Source organism: Calliopsis andreniformis, chromosome 2 (assembly GCF_051401765.1).
Source record: "Calliopsis andreniformis isolate RMS-2024a chromosome 2, iyCalAndr_principal, whole genome shotgun sequence".
NCBI lineage: Eukaryota > Metazoa > Arthropoda > Insecta > Hymenoptera > Andrenidae > Calliopsis > Calliopsis andreniformis.
Window position 1 is genome coordinate 14394068 of NC_135063.1, and position 24136 is coordinate 14418203.

Sequence of the window (24136 nt, forward strand, 5' to 3'; positions counted from 1 at the left end):
AAAAACGAAGTGTTTGAAGAATGAAGATTAATCATGGCGTTTTGGATGAAAAATCTGTTGCAACAAAGTCTATTACTAACGGTGTTAGTCTCAGAATGAACAGATTAGGAGCAATATATTATAATGATCGTTCCTCTCACCGACGAATATTAGGGAAAGAAAAAGTTTATATTACACAAAAATATAAGGATATCCCTAGGAAGATACTAAGGCTCGAGCATTCTAAAGCGATCAAGGTATTACCAAGTAGACCTTCGTGAAACGTACCTGTCGATATCCGAGGGAGAATGAAATCGAAAGAGAGGAAAATGAAGGCAATATATACAGCAATGAGAGGCGATCGTCGTATTAAACGAGAACAAAATAGAAGAGACTAGCAATGAGGAGAGGAAGGGCCGATCTCATGATGTTCCACTTGAAAACGTAACGAAATTCCAAACATATGTAAGTAGAAACATGTTAACAGATATTTTTCCAATTCTATGGGAATTTAGATCAAGCGAGCGCCAAGAGCATGCAGTGTAAGAAAGAATAACTAAAATACTAAAGACTTCGTTGAACTATGACAAAGATGTACTCGAGAAGAAGTCGAACCAGCGATCCGAGGTTATTTTTAATACCAAAACCAATCGGACGCTCTTGTACAAATGTTGAATGAACGTGTGCCGAGAAGAGTGCGGTCGATTTGGTGGTACAGTAACAATTAAAGAATAGAGAGTTTATATATTGCATTATGGAGGGTAATCGTGATGCTTTGAGAACTGTGTACAACCTTCTGGTACCGTCTCTTCACCGTGCTCTTAGCGACCGCTGAAAACGAACACAAATATAGTTATCTATATAATGAGAAAGGAATCAGAGGAATTAGCTACTAATCATGTATGTGTATATGTATGTATATCTGTATTATCTATCGAACTTTAAACGTTAAATATTCGGATGTCTCGCGCATCTGTTTCTGTCGTGCGACTAACGATGACGATTTCGAACGTTTAAAAAAGAAAAAAAACGAAAGAGAGAGAGAGAGAGAGAGAGAGAGAGAGAGAGAGAGAAAAGAGATGATCCATAAACACAAAGGGGGATATATACCAAACATCCATCATCAACAACAACAACACACAACAAAACAACAAGAACCGTATATAGTTTATTATTCTGAGAAGTTATTTCCTTTTTTTCGAGCCCTTGTATAATTACATCATCGTATATCGTACTTGTAGTCACACGTATACCATTGTTTTTTATATGTGGTGTTCTGTACATACATTCATGCGTTTAAAGATATTGGACACGCGCAAAAATCGCGAAGTTGCGCCCGAATTTAAAGGAACAAAATAAATGAAAGGCGAAGTAATATATAATAGCCGTTTATTCGAACGAAAAAAAGAAAGAGAGAGGTTCGATTGAGAGCTAGGCACAAAATACAAGAGCTATTTCTTATACAAGATGAACGGGCCTTAACATGTACCTGAGTCGCGGTAAGAGTAACTTTACCGATTTAAAAAAAAAAAAGAAAATATCTGACACGCGACAGCTACCATAAAGAAACTAAACCATAGACGAACCTTAACTTGGACATATTTCGGCGATTTGCCCGTAACCATCTAGTAGGTATCTCGCCAAAAAATGAACGATTAAGGTATGCTCGTGCCCTTTCATTTCGTATTCCAATGCGCGTGGTGTTTTTTAGGTGAGGAGATTTTTATGAGAGAGAAAGAGAGAAAGAGAGCGAGCGAGCGAGAGAGAGAGAGATCAATGATTATTGTTGTTATAGCCTCGCGCGAACAAACCGCGATCGAGAGACCCACTTGTTCGCTGACCATTGACGCTGTGCGGACGGGCCAGATTTTATTTACTAAGAAACTTTTTTTATTACTATTATTATTATTATTATTTCTCTTCGTGCGTATTTTTGTTTGTTTTTTTTTTTTTTGTCGAAGTCCCGCAATAAACAATATATACCCGCGGGCACGGTGCCCGGCGTGTGAGTCTAAAGAGAGAGCAAGAGAGAGAACAGTGTGAAAGAACATATATATGACGTTGCGAAGCGACGAGTATGAGAGAGAACGGAAATGAAGAACGAGGAGGATGATAATGCGTTCGGATGTATTTAAAAAAAGAAACGCGGAAAGAATATCCACTAGAGAAAACAAAACGAAACAAAGAAAAAAGTATGTCAGGTGATAGGACGTAGTACCATCTCTGCGAATCCTCTGTGTACAAAGTCGTAGAAAAAGAAACGGCCATACGTGCAACCGCTTAACGAACGGGCACAACCGAAACTCTACACGTTAATATATGTAATATCGATAAAGCGCGACGACAAACCAAGCATAAGACTGAACCTGCCGAGAAGGGTATTACACACTAGTTAAGCGGGCTGCACGTTGCCACACGCTCCGACCTCATATTCATAAAAAAAGGACGATCCCGACTAAACGGAAAGCATCGTTCGCGAATCGTCGAAAAACTGAGTAATTATCGCGCGTTCCCCCACCGTCGATTCATATCGTCGACGATGACTTTGATAATTGTATCGTTAGCCTGTCTCTCAACGGCTCCTTCCTTCCACGTGTGTTAAAGCTTTCCGTCTTAGCTCGCGGCCCTCGTCGATTCGCCCCCCTGAGTAAATGTTAGTCACGCGAACATCAATTTATGAATATGCGCGTCGTTAAACAATTAAGAAAACTATGCGAAAGCAAAAGGGAAGGGATGGTGCGCCAGCTAGCGTTTAGATCGGATTAAATGACACCCCCGTTCACGAAGAGAAGCTCACTCGACGGCGGTTCTCGGTAGCCGATCAATTACTAAATCTATTAAGCCAGCCTGCCAAGAATCAAAATATTGTGTATAATATCAAACGAACGCTAGCCAGTACAGAATGCTAAGATCTATTTTTTAAGATGCGAATGTATATTTTTGTACTAAGGCAGGCCTTAGTTGTGAGTCGTGTATTCTTGCGCGCAAGACGATGAAGAGCTGTGATCGTTGATATCGCGTCGGCTTAGCGAGAGAACATACCGAGGAGATGAACGAACAGAGAAGCGCCAAAAGTAGGGAAATAGCGTTTACAGAAGGGAACAGGGATAAAAGAGCTGTGTCCCTGGATTAATTGATGTGTACTGAGTGGGCTTTGCATAGGGGCGATAAATCGAGAACAAAACATCTGTGATAAAATGTAAAATCTTAGGAAGGGTGCTCGAGGAAAGGTAACGAGAGGGAAAGAGGACAAGCGTACAGTTAACGAAACGAAAGAAAGGTGGGAGGGGAAAGATGGAAGTTTATGCATTAGGGAAACGGTACGCGTAACCATGCAATTCCTAACGAGAATGTTTAGAAGTGCTTTTAGAAGATCTATTGTGCGAATACGTTCGTCGTGTGTATGACTATAATTGATGGCAAACGGAGACTGTTTTCGACGAGATAGCCCGGTCTAACTATCATGTAGTGGGTACCGTCTTGACGTCCTTATTTTCAGTTGACCAACTCTCGTGGGTTTCAATCAACGCTCGAGTTGTCACGTGTCGAAGTATTTTATCGCGATAATTTAAATCGTTCATCGAAGAACAGGAGGATGTATCACACTTCTGCGCGAAAGTTGTTACAAGTGGAAAGCAAAACATTTTCGAGACTACTGATACAAATTACTATTTGTTACGTCAGCCAAAGTCTACTCACATATCTCTTTCACACTGCTTAAAATTATAAATTATGGTAAATATAGGAATCAGAAGATATTCTGAAAATTGAAAATTTTGTCACTTGGAACAGTTTTCTTGCGGGATGCAATATACGTGAGACTCGAACGTTACTTAAGTGAACTCCACATTCCGAGAAAAGAAGACGCTGCCGAGATAGAGATTACTGCCAACTCGTTACCGACACACACAATTACGATTAATCCTAGTGTATGCTGAGCGATTTTCAGCAAAAAATAGTAAATGTCGCTGATCCTCGAACTTCCAATAATCGAGAGTAGGATTAATAACGAGGAGGGGATCGAAGGGATTTATTCGATCGATACACACATACTTCTTTCGATCCTTCTCACGCGATTCAGCGTATGTAACGAGCGCGGACGAGTCGTCCACGTTATTCGTCAGACCCACGCGATAATTTCCAGGACGAGTCAGGACGTTGTACGCCACGAGTAGAGTATTATAAGTTCCTAAGAAATAAAGAAAAAAAACGAAAGAAGAAGAAGAAACGAGAAGAAAATATTTTACACATTATCGTAACGAATTAAAGAGAAAGAAAACATACTCGCACGAACAGAGCATTCGATTCGATGTAGTTTGTTAGTTGATCCGTTCTGTTTATGGAATTGCAAAACGCATTCGGGAGACACAGTACCAGCAATGTTCTTCTTCACTATTTCTTTTTTTTTTATATATATATCTATATACACACATATATCTATCTATATACATATAATTTACAAGTACGTGTAACGATCCATTCCAATCGAGAAAAGGAGGCGGGCGTAAAACGTGGCGGTAAATTTAAATGCGAACTGCTAGCGACGATTCTGCGTTGATGGAAATGAACGAGGACAAAGTATCTGTCTCGTGATTGGAAATGCAGTAGAAAAAGAAATTCTGAGATTCATAGAAGTCACGTGAATAAGTTGCAGACAAGATGAGCTGCCAATTAACGCGAAATTGGATCTCAAAGATCCAAGAATAAAGATCGATACTTCCACGAGTAAAATTTAAATAACTAAAAACGGAAGGGTTGCGCACCCTTGTAATTAGCGTCTGCAATTTATTCACACCCTATATAGAGTACTCAACAGCAAACACCGATGCGCAGACTCGGTCAAAGCGTAAAATGTGGGACGATTAAGTTCTCGATTATTCTGTTACCGCCGTGTGACGACTACGTTTCGTGGTGTCTCGTTTAAAACCGCACTGTCCGACACCCAGTACACACACGAACACAAATGCAATACACTCACACACACATATATACAGGCGAAAAAAAAAGATAATCTATTACGAAAATCCGCGTACTCCTTGATCGATACGTAACGAAGATTGTAAAGATATATAATTATTAAAACGGTGTTAGATGTATATAACTTTAAGGGCTGTTGGGTAAGGGAACGCGAGCGAGCTATTTTTTATCGTTGAATCGCGAGATAAGACGGGAACGAATTCCGCCGAATGACATTTTTTCTTCCACGTGAAAAGCTAGAAGGGGGAAAATCGGGCCCAAAATATCTTGTTGTTAATAATTTGTTCATGGTTCTAAAGAGACCAAAAATCCTAGCTCTATCGTAGTCGCGTACACGCACGCGCGCGCACTTCCACGAAAGTACGATGCCGCGGAGATAGGGTTCTTAATTAACTATCGTGCTCTCGTATTGTGATTATCAATTCAATGTAGAACGACTAGTGATCGATTTGAAGCAAAAATAAACACGGTTGAATCTAGAAGAAGTTCGATTATCGCTAGGATAACGCGTTATTAACGCCTTCGACATTATTACCTCGTGGCGCGAATTTTTCATCAAAGTATTCATCGTACCACTGTCGTCACTTCCTTGGTATTCGTCGACATTCGATATTTCCTGTTCCGAGTTCAGGAAGACAGTGCTCAGTCGTGTTCTTGCAATTTATATCGATGACCATCAGTGTTCCACGTAGAAAAAGGCGTCCACCGTGATTATCGTGCCACAGAATGGAGCAATTAGTGTCTGCGTTCGAAGACAAAGCAGCGTAGCGTCGACCATCTGCATTTTCGATCTAAGGAATCAGTTCTTCCTTCAGACTTGATTCCACGAACCCGCGGTATTCTATAGTTCGATCAGAATCAGCCACTCGGGGTCACTGGAGCCTTTACCCCACTATTCCACTCGATACTCCCACCACAGTGTCCATTCCTTTCTGGAAGAGCGACGATCCAGTGTCCCTAAGCGGCCACTCGATTTCCAATAACAGTGCAATAGTGCAAGTGATGCATCCCGCGCCTCTCGAAGCGTAAAATTAACAATTTCTTATTTCTCCAAAAAAAGAGCCGCAAAAACGCAGTCTTACTACTTACAAATATACGTCGCACATTTCCTCAGACACACATACACACACGTACACACTCTTTAGTCGTAGCTACAAGGTGTTTCAAGCCACCAGCGCACTACAAGTGTTTTCCTAGCGTTCGACAGACGAACATTATATATATACTTCGTAGATATCGTTTAATATATACACATATTAATATATATAATATACAATGTATCTATGAAACTATAAGTTAAATGTTCTTTCAAGGGAGAGTCGTTTCTGTGTAAATCTCGAGTAACTCGTCCATACTGCGTAGACAAATAGGTGTTTCGATGAGTTTGAAACGCGTGCAAAGTGTGACTTGCGGCGAAGCGACAGCGTTCGAATACCATTCAGTCTTTCGAGACAAAGCGCGCATGTTTCTGAGCGCGACCAGTTCAATTAGTTGCCTATCGAGGTCGGCGATATTAACCCGCCGCTGCGCGCAATTTCTTCGGTAATTACAATAGGTTTCTCAACGTCTCAGGGATAACATGAGGCGCCCTCGATGCACACGCTCGTTGCTTCCTTACACTTCGGCGGTGTGCCCGAATTCTTCGATCCCCTTTTGGTTTCCACTTGTTATTCCGCTACCGAGTCTTTCTTTCGTGATAAGAGATCGAGATCGTTAGACAATCTTAATCCTTCCTTTCCCCATTAAGCTTTATATCCATCGAAATCAAAATCTTATTTAAGTCCTCTATTTGCTACTACTAAGAGATAAGAGCAACTGAAATGAAGACTTAAACATTGAAGTATGTAAAGTGCTTAAGATAGAAATAATTCTGGACCCCAGAGCCAAGGTGTATTAAGTCCACTTGTCATCTGAGTGACTTAGTACTCTGTCTTTGGGTACCAAATGTTTCTCTGTGGTCTTCAAATAATTTGGGAAAGAAAGGATTCAGGATGAAGAGTTGCTGGCAAAAGTTAACGTTAGCAAACTCGTAGATCTCGTGCTCAGGTGAATGCAGGCGAAGGGTTGAGAAAAAAGAGGTGGTAGATCAGTTTTCTACCCTCATTCGACAGAAATCAATGTCTGCGTGTTCCTTCGTACATCACGACTGTTGTTTTACTTAACGGCGACGAAACTGATGAGTATATTCGTATAATAGTGTGCGTGCGTGTGTGAACGGCGCTTAGAGGACTCTTTTTCCGGATCGTTGCTCGGATTCATTTAGCGAATGGACTGTAGAACCGACTTCCGTCTACAATTCGCTGGATATTCTGATCCGAAGCTCGTGGCCGCCGCGAACGAACGGTTGTTGTAAATGTCGACAGTCATCTGTCATTACCATGTTTCGATTTTAAAGTCTTTAAAGATGAGAAGAGTAAAGACGCGTTGTGTAATTACTATTTAAGATCCTATCGAATCGGCGCTCCATCTGGCTCTTCGATGCATCGAGAAACGCATACTTGTTGCACCGTGAACTCTTTCGCTACGATTGCTCCCTTTACTTCCTCGAAAGACTAAGTCTCTTAAAAGAAGTTACTAAAGTATTTTGTTTGGCGTACCGCTAATTATGACTCGATATTCGTAGCAAGAGAGTCTTCACTTTGCCTACGAACCTACTTGTAGTTGCCACGTCTAGCGAACGCTCGAAGCGAAAGTGAGCAACTGCTCGAAGGCCCAGAAGAGTTGCAAATAATCGCAGCTGATGGAACGCCGTGGAAAGCGGGTGAATTGAAATGAATCGTCGAAAGTGCGTAACCCGAATTTGATCATAATCCGGCCAAGAGAGGATTTGATAGTTCGTTGAACCTGTTTAATACGCCGTTATCCAGACTATAAGCAAACGGATAAAGGGAAAACTGCGAGGGTAGGATTACCTGACTATCCTAACGTTACTGTTAATATTGTCGGCAGAGATTAGGATGAACGATCCTCGGCCTTTCAGTCCAATTTCATGAGGACCCCTTAAGACTGCGCCATTTAGCAAAGACACGAGATAAATAGTCTCTGTAAGCGAACCTACACGAAGGGATGAATGTTGAGATTCTGACTATACGTGGGACAGAAGATATTGGCTGCTCAAGGCCGCCGTGGCTATCCCACCATGCTTAGTTACTTGTAGCCTTAGGTTCTTAAGCTTCCTTCAGAACATGGTTGGTTTACTTCCTTTGTACCTCGAAACCTTCCCCCAAGGAGCAATCGATATCTTCTATCTTAAGTGTATTAACACTTAAAACATTCGCGAAACTGGATTGGGATTGCTCCGATCAGTTCATTGTAGTACCTGATTTTCTAACATTCTCCTCGTGAAAATAGTCGGAAGTGATTGGTCAACAAAAAGGTCGAAGACCGTTCTATACCCTCTTGTTGCATCGCGGAACCTATTTCGTCCGTTCAAACGTTCGACGTATTATCTGTCGGCCATTTATATCGATAAAAGCGTAGACGAACAGGCAATTAACGATCGAAAAAAAATTCCCATTTCCTCTTAGATTTATTGGTACACAATATTTGCTGGGAAGAGAGAAGGATTTCGATCGTTAGTTGATTCGATCGTCTCAACGAAGAGTTATCTGGGTGAAATAGAATGAACCAAGAGTAGCAGCGTGCTTTTAACGAATTCTCTCGTGCACTGAGTCTGCTCTGCGGACCAGACACGCCGGATTTTCCTATCATTCGTGACAAAAACCTCCGTATATGATCGAACATTACTTCTTCCGTCGAGACCTCGACGTGAGGACTTTCGGTAGCGGTTACTCGATTTGTCGCGACATGCAATGGCTATAAATTGCAAATTTGAATCGAATAAAACGGAAGATGCTCGAAGGACGCTTGTCACGAACGGTGGAAATCGATCATTGTAACACGCAGCTATCGTAATTGTCCGAGATTGTTAATGATCGTCCACTTGAATTTTGTTTGCGTGGACATTACCGCAGACGAGCATTTGTACGCGCAAGAACCGTATGAAAAAACAAAAAAAAAAAAAATGAACTGTCGCGTAAATCAGTATTCTTTCGATCCAACATCCCCGTAGAATTGTACGCCGGTCTATGCTTTCTACACCACTTCTTCGATTATAGAAATCAAATGTTTTCTCGCAAGTATCAATCAATTTTTAAATGTATCGATGGATTAATAAAATCTTGCATGGCATAAAGGTAGACGTCTTAGACTTTTTCTTACACCTGTGAGCTATCAGGGATGAGGAAAGGTAAGGGAACTAATTATAAACAAATTTCATGTAGGTATAAGATTCTTTTATTTCATATCATTTCTAAATCATTTTCTCAGAAATGTTCATTAGTAAGCTACTTAAGAAATAGGAGTGTTTTAAATTTTGCTATCTAGAGTTATCTCCTAATCTTCCTATCATCTTTAATCCGATTGTTACTTATCAGATGAATAAAGAGGTAACGATTTGTCACCTGATCGATTTTATCACTACAGAAGTAATAACTATACACATTCGTAACGTAATTAGATAACAGAGACAATGTACCTAGATGCTCCTATTACATTTATGAGCACTTCAAATTCCTCAATTTTCAAAACCTAGTAGAATCAGGATCAGAAGGAAGAAATGCCGACGAAAACTATATTAACTTAATCTTCGCGATTCCCTTCATAACAATAACGCAAAGAGAAAAGAAAAATAACGAAATAAAAAGTCCCAAAGAATTCGAAATGCCCTCCTCTACTCAGCGATCCCCGATTGGTGGGCTGCAGATCCAGAATCCAAGGGAATGCGCAGAAGCACGTGGATTTGTTTAGACGACTGTCAAGCCCCTTTCGTAACGCATTTACAAAGTCCGTGGGGTGCTTCCGGTAAGCCCCGTAGCTAGCGGCGGCGCTTTCCCGACAAACGATACCGGGGGCCAACGGGGGCGACAAGATCCACTGTCTACCTCTCCCCCTCCCTCGGTCCTACCTCCCTTCTCTCCCTTCCATCGGCTGCGTTACACCTCCGATGGCGGAGACAGAGACAGAGGGACAACGGGGATCGGGGAGGAGTGACGACGGCGACGATGCCCGGCGAAACGAGCGACGGGAGGAGGGGGAAGACATCAACGGCGGACAAGGCCGCCATATTGAATCACTCTCGTTAATTTTTGCGCAGAGAGGCGGCGTGAATTTTTTTCTCCTCGCGGCGGAAGATAGCGGCGTGAAGGTTGTGCGCCTGGGACTCGCAGATCGGCGACGAACCGTTTCGCGGTTACCCGCTGGCACGCGTCAACCCCGAAACGAGTAACTCGCGGGCAGGGGAGCTTGCTTCTCCGTCGAACAGTGTACCGCCTGAAAGAGAGCAGAGAGCACTGCGAGCAACTGCGAGGAGGAACGATGCACGGGCATGCCTCGCGAGAAAGGCTCGCGGAAACATGCGGAAATGGTGCGCGCGGAGTCGCGAGGCGGTGAAGTGTGCTCGTGATAGGGAGGAACACTCGAGGGAAGCGGTGTGTACGCGTACACTGGATACGGTACGTGGTGTGCGCGCCATGTCATTGCACGTAAGCGATAGTATAGTGTGTAATATATCGTAGTGGAGTGGAGTGAAGTGGAAAGCGGCCGACCGGCTGCCTCGCCTGCCTAACTGTCTGCCTATCTGCCCGCCAGCCACCGAGTCGTCCCTCGTCCTCGTGTGACTCGGACTCGCATGCCAAAACCGATCCGCACGAGTTTCGCCCGAGCTTTTCGTTTCACCTCCTCTCAGGTACGTGGCCCGTCTTCCTGGACGAGCGACAGGCGTCGGTGGGGGTCAAAACACTCGCCGATTCTAACTCGTTCCAGGTGCGATTATCGATGTAGTAGGAAATACGCCGTCCACGCGGAAACATAGAGTCGCGTGTCCGTGGTCGCGCGAGGCCTGGCGTCATACGTCGCCAAGCGTAAGCGTTCGCGTGTGCAGCCTGCCCACCGCGCCGAGAGACACGATATTATTTTGAATAGTCGATTAATCGCCAGCGAACGACTCCGACGATTTTTATTACGAACATTCTGATATCTCTGCTCGATGATTCAGCGTAACGTCAAACCCGTCACGGCAATTTATTAATACATGCACGGAGCGATAAAAAGATGAGACGTACGAATTGATAGGGATCGGTCGTTACGCGAGTGCTGGATTCGTTTTCGTGCCTTTCTGACTCGATAACTGTGCGAGCGTACGAGCTGGGAGTTTTGCACCGAGGGGCGAAGGGAGAGTACTGTTTTCTGTTTTTCTTTAGAGTTATTCGGACTGTCTTTGAATAATTTGCGAAACGATAAGATTACTTCGGTGATATATTGCTACGGTGGCGTTCGATGACAATTAGGTTAGGAAGAAACCGCCTGAGATTGCCGTAGGTCGCTTTAGGGTTCGTTTACCGCGTCGAGGATTCTCTCTGTTTACTCGGCGCATCGTTTTCCGTTGCATTGCCACGGGCATCGAAGATGCTCTCCAACTCTTTATAGTAATGTTGTTGACTCTTACAGCTCGTTAATCTATTTCGAACTTTTATTCCTCTTTTAATGAACGCGTAGGCAAACGAGCCACCCGTTTAATTTACGATCTCGGCAAAAAAGCCTCGATTTCATCTGCATATCGACGCGAACGTTTCTAGCTTCCCTATCGGTCAAAGAACAAAGTGGCAAAGGCACGGGCTGAAAAATGCTGTGATGACATCAATTCGAGAGTTTAGAGACCCTACTGTGTCACGTGATCTGGAAAGTGTGCAAGGCGGGAGATCCGAGAGAAACTCCGTGAACTAGTTAATTCTTTCGCGTTAGAGCACGGGAGGCGCCGATACTCGGCAGGCATCTACATACGTGTATCGCGATCCGTATCGCGAGAAAACGCACGGTTCAACGAAATCGACGAAGGCTCTCTCGACGCGCGTCCCTGCCTGTTCCCCCGAGCCATCGAGAGAAAAAGAGGCGCAGAGCGTAAATAGTGTCTCGTATTACCTAGAGGTCGCGCTCGGTTTCGCCGATACAATAGTAATTACGAGATGCGTGGACGATATCAAATACGTTGCAAAAACATTGTAACTCCTTCTCGTCCCTGCGGACCTGGGAAGGTCGGCAGTGGGGACTCCGTCGAAAAATCGATTTCCCGTAGGGCATAAGGGCGCGGGAGGGAGTGAGGGCTAGGGAAGAGAAGTACGGAGACGAAATTCGGGAAAATCCGCAGAACCGGGCGAGAGACACCGGGGACGCGGGGGAGAGAGAGAGAGGGGGGGAGAGGGGGGACAGGGGGAAACGGAGAAGAAGAGGGAGGGAATCGGAGGGAAAGAGAAAGAGAAAGAGAAAGAGAGAGATTGGTTTCTAGCCCGTTCCCGATGCCGCTCGTGTGGGTGAGTGGCTGACTGTGGTGTGTGGTAGGGGGTAGACCGTCGACGACGGGGTGAGGGGAGAAATAATTAATGTGCGACCGTACCTCTCCCCTCGCGGTACAGGGCACCCCCTCTCTACCCCCCTTCCCCACGGGTCTTGTACCGCTACGCTTAGCTGCCATTGTGCCGAGACGCCACTTCCGAAGCATCAAATTCAATTCTTCGATTCTCCGACGACTGTGGGGCTCGTTCGCGAAAAATTCCTCGCTCCGTCGACGTAATATCGAGGGGAAAGGGGAAAGAGGGTACGGCAAAGGACACACGCGGGCAATATTCCGCCGGCAGGCGAGCAAAGCCCGCCAATAATCCTCGCCTCGTGCACGATCCCCGTCGAGAGAGCACTGGTAGTACTCGTCCTCCCGAACGTCTTTAGGATTCCGCGCGAGGTTAGGTTAGGACATTGCTTCCGTGGATATCGGCCGATCGCCTGTGTGCCCGCCTTGCAACAGCCAGCGCCGATCTTTTTTGTCTCTTTCCTCTTCGTTTTTCAATTCTCCTCCCCATTGCGCGTCCCGCGAGAGATTTCTGCTCGATCCGCGTTGTTTTACCGGCGGTTCTGTGTCTCTACACTTGTGTCGGTGTTGTGATTGCGTCCTTCGCGAGCGGTCGAGACACGACGGTGCTCTACGGAGAGAGAAGGAAGGAGAGCGCGAGAGAGATAGAGGGGAAAAAAAAAGAGGGAAGCACGATGCCCCGATGCATATGAACGGGATGCACGAACGGAGAGTTTCGGTAACCCAGTTATTTTTGTTCCCGGCGAATCTTTTCTATCGCGTTTCAAATCACGGCAGATACGCCTGTGTATCTGGTGTACGCCGTTTTGTTTCTTTGTAGTGTTTTTTCCTACCCCTCTCGGCGAATCCCCTCCTCCCCCGCCTCGCCTGACGAACGTGTTCATACTCGTGTCGTTATTGTTGAAATCGATCCAATCGAAGTGAACCAGATAAATCGTGGGTTATTAATAAATACTTGTGTTTTTGTAGAATTGCTGTGCTTGAGAGAATGGAAGCCATGGATTTGGATGGGGATGCAGTGGTGGACTTGAGTGTTAGGTAAATTGAAAACATTTTCTTTCCTCTTTTCTGTTCTTCTGTTGTTTTATTAGATGCTTCTTCTGTTGCTCTGTGAACATGAATTTATTGAAATTTAAGTCAATTTGGAGTTGCTGTTGTTTACGTCATGATGATTATGAAACTGGGCTATTGTTACATGGTATGGTTATCAAGAGTGAAAGTACATAATGTGCTATAATATATCATGATAATATAGCTTTTAAAGAAAATGAGTTCTTATCGTCAATGACTAACAGAAGTATTTGGTTAAAAATAGACTGTTCTGTTTGATAGATTGTATACTTTTTCACATTGTACTGTTTTATGTACTCTTAAATGTTTTTTGGAATGAGGTTCTGTACTGTATGGTATATGGTTTTTCAGCAGCAGTGGCAGGAGAAATTCTCCATCAATTACTGCTAACTCTAGCGATGTAGGAGGTCCATTAGATTTAGGACTTCATTTTTCTTCAAGTCCTAATTTGGATAACAACATGCCAGAAGCACGCAACATTCAAAATGCAGCAAGGGGCATCTTAGCTCCAAAGTCAGGAGACGATAGAAAGACACGCCGTAATCTTAGACCTAGAATGGAAATAAGCTATGCTGAGAGTCCTGATGAGCGTAGAATAAATGGTCACATGAACGGGAATGTAGACAGTGATGAAGGTTGATAACAAAAATAGCATATTTATTTATAGTTTTAGTACAGCAGTAGAACATATATATCATTTTTGTTTTCTATTTATTAGGTGACATGCCACCTCTTCCACCAATTAAAGAACTGTCCTCTGATGAATTAGCTGAACGTGAAAGAACACTTAGAAAATTCAGGGAGGAGCTCAGATCTGAGGAGATGAAGTTGGTACTGTTAAAAAAATTACGACAGTCACAGCAGTTGAAAGAAAATATTGCTGCTGTACCAAAAGTACCCAGCAAACTACCACCACCAGTTACAGTACAACAAGCTCCCCATAGGTGAGGGTATAGTAGAATATTACTTTTTTAATACATAGTTTTTATTTCTTATTCTTAAAATGGTATACTTTTCTTAGTCATAGAGGAGGGAAAGCACCACCATCCTTGCTTAGGGGTCAACCTGCACCAAGTAGAAGCAGTATACATGCTCCTCCACCAGGAATATTATTACCACCCACAGCTGTGCGAAGTTCCACCTCTAGTACTGGAATTCCACCTAACATGGTTATACCGCAACCACCACATCCTAGGGGCAGGCCACCTAGTGCAACACCAAATGTAACAAATTATCATCCACCTGCAGATAGAACTGAGAGGTCAACAAAGGATCCCACTCCCACTCCTGCACATCAAGTAAGTAAGGTATAACATATCATATATTTATTAATCGAGTTTTTTACGAATTAGTACGATAGAGACATAGTATTATACCTTATCTATGTGTTACATATTAAAAATACTTGTTGAGATTATTTGTCATACTTGTGAATTATGTAAATAACCATCATTGTGTTTTTGTAAACACAAAGCTGCTTGTTGGATCTCAAGAAAATAAAACCACCGCATCCTTAAGCACACCTGTGATTTCAGAGCAGGTATATCCACTAGTCAAAGTATATTTAGTTTTTTGATGCTTTAACTTTATAAAGTGTATTGAATATTATATCATCTTTTTGCATTCCTAACAGCCATTATTATTTTTTTTGCTATATTTAATCTTCTCACATTTTCATCTTCTCCTTCCTGTTTTTAAATTTAATAAAACATCATTGCTTTGTTTTATAGAGAAGTTAGAATAATTTTTTACACATGGCTTTAATATTCTTTTATGAAACATAGGAGAGACCAAGGGAGGATAATCAGACACCTGCGCAACGTCAAGCAGCTGCTAAATTGGCTTTAAGAAAACAGCTTGAGAAGACGTTGTTGCAAATACCGCCTCCGAAACCACCACCACCGGAGATGCACTTCGTACCGAATCCCTCTAATACGGAGTTCATATATTTGGTGGGTCTAGAGCACGTAGTCGATTTTATTACTAAAGAGCCCGCTATACCACCACCTCCGGAGCCGTTTGAGTGCACTCAATGCAAAACGGACTTCACACCTGTGTGGAAGTGGGAGAAACCAGTCACTGGGAACAAGAAGGAAGGTCCACGAGGACAACATGCTACTTTCCAGAGACCTCCGGCAGGTCGCGATCCTAGGGTCATATGCGAACACTGCGTTACAACAAATGTCAAGAAAGCTCTCAAGGCAGAGCACACTAATCGGTACGTTCTTCACTTCTCTTTCTTCATTTCCTTTTTTAATCCCTATAATAAATAACCTTTACGCAATTGATTATTTTTATCTGACCAAAAATTTGTTTTCAGGTTAAAGACAGCGTTCGTGAAGGCACTACAACAGGAACAAGAGATAGAACAAAGGCTGGCACAAGCAGCATGTCCAAGTCCAGATCCTCCAGCTCCCAAACCAGTTCCTAAAGCAGCTACTCCCACGAGAAGAGTGGCAACACCACCAGCTCCTCCACCCCAGGTACCACCAGCTCCTACGTTGGCGCCGACTCCTCCAGCGCCTAAGCTACAAGAGCATCCTTTGGTCAAATTGGCTGAAAGTGGGAAGTTCAGCCCACACCATGCTGCTGCTGCAGCTGCTTTGCAGCAACAGTTGCTCAGAGGTAACTTAACATCGAGTAGTCTAGGAAACAAATTAACAAAAGGTGATTCGTAAAAATATTTTAATATAATCGATGTTTTCTTCAGAGTTGGCGAAGAATCCTGTACCAGGTCTGCCACCTCACCAACCTCTTCCTGCTCACATGATGCCACCGTTTACCTCGATATTGTACCCCTACCAGCTGGCGATGGCGCAGGCTGGTGGCAAGGGTCTCGCAGAATTGCAACGACAAGCGGCGGATCTGCAACGTCAATACTTGCTCGACATGATTCCATCGCAAGCATCTCAGGCGCAAGGCAATCAGGCTCCACCGCGAGCCCATCCACATAATTGGAAGACGTAACCAGACGCATTTAAAGATCCGACCAGTAAATGCAAATAAGTGAAACTGCAGAGCTGTGCTTAGAGAATATTGAGGGAAAGAAGATACTCGTGTTCTTTTTCCACGCGACATCATCGTACTAAAACATATAGGGTTCTTTCGTGGGGCGCGTAATGATTATATCGTTGCGTCGCTTTGATATTGCATATACCAATCGCTGTGATTGGTATTACACAAAAGTGAAGCTCAAAACTGGAATAATGGACAGAGACACTTCTTGTATTATTGTGAAAATGCAGACTCGGCTATCATCTTGTGAATAAGGATTGACGTGTGAGAGTGTGAGTTTATTGTTACCCGAAGGTTTTAGGATTTGTCGCAGAAGGGAGAACCTAAGCTTTCAGTTACAAGATACACGAATTACCGACACAAATAATATTTTGTGGTTTCGAAACTGAAGAATCGCTGCATAGAAGCCAACAGAGTTTGTACGATTGATTTTCTTAGAGCAATACCCTGTTCTTTTCGTATTTACTACGACGTTGGTATCCACAGAATGGAAAATAAGTGCAGATATATGTCAATCAGTTGATTCGATTAAGTGCATAATAACCTGGACGCACACGGATGGAATATAATTGCTTCAATTACTACATTATATATAAAGAACCAAATGGACATTTGTAAGGCACTAAGGACAACAGTAATAAGTGTTACGTGATTATAAATTGGTTGATTAACAATAGTAGTGATAATCGAAGAGAGAAAGAGAGGGAGAGAAAGGAAACGCGTGGCGAAAGCAAAGAAAGCTAAAGAAAAAAAGGGTGGAAATCTTTTTTAGGGCCCTTATAGTTGAACCGACCTTTGTCGCTGGTTTAAATAATTTTACAACCATCGGCGGTACCTGTACTGTGTGTATATCTCTTTATTTTCTTCAAACTGTGAGTATTTTTAAGGTGATTACAAAACATGAGTATGAGAGCTGAGAGAATGAGAGTGAAAGAGAGAAAGAGTGAGAGAAAGGAAAGAATCTTCGCAAGAAAGGTGCAAGAGTGTGTGTCAGTGATATAGTCAGCAAACGAACGTGGGAGAATGATAGTAACGTGTCTTTTCTTTTTCTTCTTTCGTCGATACAAGACAGGGAATGAGCATTCAGCATATTTTTTAAATTTAGAGTGACACGAGTGTCATTCGCGCACAAATCGTACGGAACCTCTTTGATAAAGATATTTTTTTCCGGTTCATATTCGTTATGGTACATCTTAAAAAGGCTAAACGAATGATTTGTCCGAGGATTGGACGTTCGAAAAATACCAGAAACGAAAAAGAAAGCTTAATATATATGTTATATATGAAAGAAAGAGAAACTGTCGACTATAGGATATATTACATAAATAATAGCGCGATTGATTTTCATGTGTCACATCGATGTAAAAGTATTTAAAAATCATTAACAACACACAGAACATATGTATTTGAAGAAGTTTTATCGATACGGTCAAGTTGGCGGATGCCGAATTTTCACCGACAAAGATAAATTCCTCTCCAAAACAAGAAAAAAGAAAACGAGCAAAAAAAGTCTGCACTTTTAAACGATTTAAAAAAAAAAATCTCCGGGCACGCATTCCCCTTCCTCCAGCAATACTATTACCACCACCACCACCACCACCACCACCACCACTCCAAACCACATACATATAATCTGATTTTACGTCATTGAGTCCGGCTAACCGATCTTGGTCACGTTTTTTCCGAATTTCACTAAATAAATATAGAGGTACTCTGTAGTCTTGATATTTCTCGGTATAATGATACAAGTTAAATAAACTTAAAAAACATAATAAACATAATCATCTCTCTTTGTACTACGTGATATAGGGAACTCTTTTCAACTCATACGTCATCGATATACATGTACACCGTAATAAGTCGTTTTAACGATCGCATAATAGATCAAGATCTGTGTTTTTTGTGTAAGAGAATTGAAATAATATCTCTGAATTGTCAACGCATTGTCATTGTTGGCCAGGCCGCTACCGCTGTATCATCTTTCTGTCGTAAAAAAAGGAATGAAACAAAGAAACTGAAAAAGTAAGACAAAGAGGCGGAGTTATTCGATTGTCTAATTTGCGTTGACACGAAAGCAAGGGAGAAATCTGGTTTTTTAACGCACAATTGTCATACGTTTTTATGTATCCTACAAATTATCTTATTCTCGTGTCATTTTAATTAGTTAGAGTGTAATGAAACAGTGTTCAGTTCTCGAATTTATTGTTAAATTGTATGTATATTCGTTGTGTCCGTTTCTTCACCGATCTCCCTTTTTTCGTGACGAATATACAGGATGTTTCAAGGCTGAAGACACAAATTGAAGTGAGTAGTGGGGAGCATGCAAAACTCTTCATCACTTCTGCTAATCAGATAAGATTGTATCTGTATCTTTGAAACATCCTGTAGCAAAGAAAAAGCGATGATATGCGCGGTGCATCGCTCTTACGACTGCCTAATATTCGCGTAAGATGTCAATCAGTGATTTTGTTCTCGAAACGCGGCGATAATCTTGCGCAATGGTTCAATTAGCATATTGCATTTTTTCCATGGAAAACAAGAAGTACGTTTCTTCCTATCTTCCTTTCTAGTCTTGTCTTTCACCTCTGCGTGGTGCTGTTAAAAAAGCTCCGAGGCACTCTTAAGTGCGTGTAATTTTATATTGTGAACAAACAAAAATAAGAAAAAAAAACTAGAAAGAGACTCTTTCCTCAGTGCAAATTTTTTAACGCAGGGCGGTAGTGTGTGAGAAGAAAAAGCGAATCGAAGTTTCAGTCCGATAGCTAAAGCAATAGCAGAATTTTCGATCGACCTCGCGGGATAGAGATTGTAAGGTACTTTGGAAACTGGAGCGCTGTGAAACGAAATTACAAAGTTGTCCATTTTAGTGGGGACTGTACAAAACACATTTAGGCGAGTCTTCACATAAAAAAGAAAATAGAGCAAAAAAGCACTCGGATTGTCGTGGAAACGTGGTCGCGGAAAACGATAAATGCGCACCGCTGGAAAATGTTACGTCCAAAAGATTCGTACCGTTGTGTATCTCTTTAAGTCTGATTACCTGACGACGAGAATCTCTCTCCCCCACAATTTCTAGGATTAGTAGTTTTAAAAAGTACGGATTATCGAATACTCTGGAGACTACACGAATAAAGCTTATCAATGATTGTACTCTCGAGTGATGTTTATTTAGTTGGCGAGATCTATTTCTGCTAATTCGTTTAGAGATCATTCTAATATGTAAGTGTATGTCTTAGACTATTTATCTGTAGAGAGATGATTTTTTAATCTTATACCAGTTTTTTAAACTTCCTAGGGACACTCGTAACACTGATATTCATTTTGTTTCTAACTCTGTTTTTATTGATTTTTGTCAGCTTTACATAGAAAAGTGTTTCAGTCCTTCGAGAGGGTCCTTTCCTCTTGCAGGACCTTCTTTTGAAAGTTTCACGATTCAGGTACGATTTAATCGCGACGCTTCTTAGTTCCTATCCGGCTAAACGTCCCCAACAAAAACGAAACCAGGGACCAGTTTAGCGAGTCGAAAGATAAACGCTATATTTAGAAACTCGACGTAAAACTTTCAGCTTATGCAAGATACAGTGCCGATTTAAGTCGAAGTACTTGAAGTTACTCTCCTTTGCGCCGTTTAACGCGCGAATATTAGCGAAGACAGACACTTCCGGTTCGCCAGAATGCTCTTGGATTTTAAGAAACGTCGTTTTGCCAGTATCCCTCGCGGATGTCTTCTGAAGCGACTCATAAGTTAATTTTGCTTCTTCTCGTTGTACTCGCTGAGGCATTTCTTGAAGTGTTTCGAGCAAAAGGGATACAATGTCGGGTGGTCGCAGGTCCTGCAGGCCGCTGCGAGATGCGAGCAGCATCGAAGACTTTCACGGCAACAGGAGGCCCACAATTCGGGGCCAGCTGCCGCGCAATTGTAACAGTAACAGTCACCTGAAAGAAAAAAAGATAGTGGCAGGTGAAACTTGGCTTTTGGTTATCATAATCCATCTTTCACTTTATCATTTGTGGTGACTAAGACACACTGCACATTTTGCAGATTGTAACGGAAGTAAAGCCACCTCTAGGAAGATTATTTGATAAGAGACGACATGGATACAGCAGAAGGACTTTTAATAATTAATGAAATATTTTCTGACTCTAGTCTATCGATCATATCATGTCTGTTAAATGTCACTGCACTATTTCTTGCGCAACGAGGACTCTTTTCCATCATAACTGCAAGCTGGACACGCGGACAGAATATTCTAATCTCAAGGATGAAGAAAGGTCATGCTCTTACATATATGGAAATATTTTTTTTCGCATAAAGTTGCTGTTCTTCATATCAATATGAAACAGCATCGCGATCAGATAAGGTCACCTTGGCATTTCCTAGTTGCTCAACAATGAACCTGTGGATCGAAATAAGGTCACATATCTTTATGGGCTTCTCAAGCGCTCTACAAATTTCTACCACAGCCAGAACCAGTTTGTGACTAAAAGAAGAAGTATCCCCAGACACCTGATAGTCCATCCCCATCCTCATGGTAGGTGGGACACTCCCAAACTCTGACCCCTTTGAGGTCAGACAAAGACGCCGAGTACAGTTTCAGAGTTTTCCATACTGGACTGTCTCTATATTATTAATCACGATTCCGTTACCAGCGTGCTTGCATCACTCACGGGACATTCGACTCCTGACGCTAAACAGAAGCGTAACACACGAGGAAAAAAGAAAAAGGAACGAAATGAGTGGACCGTATCGCATGTCACGTATGCCGCACGTGCGGATTTTTCGTTTGGGAACTGGTCTGGCAATCGAGGCGCGTCGCTGATCTTTTCCAATCAATGTTCGTGAAGGTAGAATTCTCGTTTCTCCTCCCTTGTAACGGTACAACATAAATCTATTTTCCATAGGGATTAGCGAGTAATGAATTCATCTCTTATGCATGTCTGATCGACTTTCGATGCATTCTTGTATCCTCCTCGAAAATGCAAATTGCATCAGCTTTTCTGTTCTATCTCCACATAGGCATATCTTATGAAATATTAAAGTAGATGAATAGATTATTGAAAAAGAAGAATATTCTAAGGACTACAACGTTCTTCGTTTGCAGTCACGAGACGAGATAATTAACTGGTTTCGCGAGATGGTCTGTCTCGTGCAAGTAATGATAGTCTATTAAATCTTCCTTGCACGAGGACGGTGAAAGGAGGGGCACTGATTCGAATTATCAGAAACGTGGATGTTACTTTAACGATTATAGCAAAGTCTCAGTGCACCAGATTGAATTTTTCTCCATTTAATTTTATTACGTATTGTATTTAGAAGTACTGCAATTTTTTAAAAAAAGGTGAAACCTCGCTTTGAATACTGCGCCCAAAGTTTTCGACATAGGAGGCAGGCTTTCACTAAGAATGCCCCAATTACGAAGATCGAATGGCGATAAAAGGGTGAGCGAGTTTTGGTGAAAATTTGCGAATTGAAATCTCAAATCGTGTCAGAGCCAGTCATTGGTGAAAGCGTGCCAACTGCGGGGGGTTAATATTATTTTCGCGTCTTCTAAGCAAAAGTAGGAACATTTCCAGCGACTCTGGTTCCGGGAAAAGTGATGTGTCTCGTTGCAGTGAATTATTGCAGAGGATAAATTGCACGTTGCATCGATTATGTGCGCTGATCGGAATTACTCTTAGAAGAATTCAACGGGTTCACACTCCAAGATATACTAGTGTGTTTAATAACGTTAGAAAACAATGGCAAGGAGTGGCTGAAATGTAAGTTTCAATTAATTCAATTAAAAAATTAGTTACGTTAGTTACCATAGCTGTGCTGCCAGGGTGATATTTAAAATCTCAGATTGCGAAAGATTCACATACAGGGTGATTCAGTATTGATATTTAAACTCTAAAATTAAGCTAATAATTATAAATAATTTAATTTCAGCTGCTTCATTTTTTAGAAATAAAATATTTTGCAAAGTTATTTTCTCACAAGGGCACCATCTCTGTATCACCCTGTATATTTTCATTTCCATTAGTCTTAGTTAGTGCACCTTTCAGTTATTCACAAACATGATTTCCTAATTGCATCGAGACAGGGTCTACTTTCATCTTGAAAGCAAAACTAGAAACGTTTGGATCTCATGTAAATCTCGTGCCAGTTGGGAAAAGTGATTTATTGCAGCCGCTGCGAGTTGCATCAACGCGGTGCATCAGGACTCTGTTCGATCTACCGGTGCCTCTAATTCATAGATTAACACTTGCGCGGCGGCGTGCATTAAACGTGGGCAAACAATGTCTGGGAGTGGCTATGTCAAGGTCAGAATCTCTATTGTACGCCGTGGTTTAGTGTTACATATGTTTTTTCCCTGCTTAACTGGAATGCAAAGTTGCAACTATGCACTGATGATGTCTACGTATATGCAGTTGTAGGCAGAAGAAAGTTTAATAGTTAAACGTTGAAATTCTATATTCTTCTACTAGTTCTGTACATTTATGACACTTTTTGGATACTGAATTACCTTCTGGACAGTCAACAGATCGTCGGGCTTCAGCTCTCCTGCACTCGAGACCCTCCTCGCCTTTTGGGCAGGACGTGTAAGAGTCCTCGATAGAATTTTCACCGAGGATTGCGTTAATCTGAAAGTGTATAGTGGCAGACAATTTCGTTTCGGCTAATAAACGCGTAACATCTACGCAACACGTCCACTTTGATCAAATGAACTGATACATTTGCGGAGAAAGTTTCTATATTCTTCATGGGAGTGATCTAATGTGACCTGATCTGATGGATACTAAGTATGAAATTGACTATAGAAAGTCCGTGAAACTGTTTCTTTCCTCAAGCAAAATAGATTAATTTTTTTCAAATTGCTAGAATTAAATTCTTTTTAATTCGAATCATTACATGGTCACAATGGACCATTTCCTCAGAACCATAATTACTATATCCTCACGATCACCTGAATCCCAGGTAATCGTTCCAGAATCGCGTGAGCACGAACGTCCGATTATAATTCTTTATTACGCAATGGAGTACCGGTATTTTCAATAAAGAATCAAAGACTCTAACAGTAACATCAAAAATACTCATAAAACTTGCTAAATCTTCACTAATTCTTAAATTCGACTACACTATAAGAATGTACAATATTAGTATTGCACAACATTGCAACACAATATTGTAATCAACCGAAAAATGAATTTTCTACACCAAAAAAAAAATCTGAAAATTCAGAGGCTGCTATAAATTAATTTTATTCTCGAAAAAGCTCACTCGTTTGAAGGCTCCAGGCTTGGAAAACATTTTCACCAGTTTCGCCAGCGCGTTTTCCTCCGTGACGCTGGTGACATTTTCCTGGCACTGGTGGCCGGCGAGCACCAAAAACGAGCAAAGTAACAGAAATGCACCGCGTGGACACATCGCCGTGGAAAAAAAGCCCGCGACGCTTCTCGCCCTGGATAATTTGAAATCACGACTGGTGGTCAGGTGGCCTGGAGAAGCGACGGTTTCAGTTCTGCGACGGTTTACCTTCTGGAGGGGATATCCTACATTGCGACACGGACATGTGGGATAGTCATTCGAATCGGAGGTCGCGATATATATAATTGTCTCGTTATAAGCTCGCTGCTGTAGTCCCTGTATCCTGGAATTATTTAGAATTAGAGCGAACGAGTTTTTCTTGTTCT

General features: G+C 42.1%; 2 protein-coding genes across 4 annotated transcripts; one reads left to right on the forward strand and one right to left on the reverse strand.

Annotated features, from left to right (window-relative positions):
- Nucleotides 1-10096: 10096 nt before the first annotated feature.
- Nucleotides 10097-17149, forward strand: Simj (transcriptional repressor p66-beta simjang). 3 transcript variants are annotated; one of them, XM_076392449.1, is made up of 9 exons: nucleotides 10097-10702; nucleotides 13346-13414; nucleotides 13799-14082; nucleotides 14166-14391; nucleotides 14469-14754; nucleotides 14922-14987; nucleotides 15232-15665; nucleotides 15768-16072; nucleotides 16158-17149. In XM_076392449.1, exons 2-9 carry the CDS (start codon nucleotides 13365-13367, stop codon nucleotides 16412-16414), a joined length of 1908 nt encoding a protein of 635 aa, XP_076248564.1. In that variant the 5' UTR covers nucleotides 10097-10702; nucleotides 13346-13364; the 3' UTR covers nucleotides 16415-17149. The 3 variants fall into 3 exon arrangements, with proteins under 3 accessions (XP_076248564.1, XP_076248565.1, XP_076248566.1); XM_076392450.1 differs by having other exon boundaries at nucleotides 14469-14745; XM_076392451.1 differs by lacking the exon at nucleotides 14922-14987.
- Nucleotides 17150-20061: 2912 nt separating this feature from the next.
- On the reverse strand, nucleotides 20062-23962 carry LOC143188268 (uncharacterized). Its single transcript, XM_076392453.1, has 3 exons — nucleotides 23724-23962; nucleotides 22969-23086; nucleotides 20062-20398 (listed from the first exon to the last, which is right to left on the reverse strand). The coding sequence occupies exons 1-3, from the start codon at nucleotides 23868-23870 to the stop codon at nucleotides 20208-20210; spliced, it is 456 nt and encodes a 151-aa protein (XP_076248568.1). The 5' UTR covers nucleotides 23871-23962; the 3' UTR covers nucleotides 20062-20207.
- Nucleotides 23963-24136: the final 174 nt, after the last annotated feature.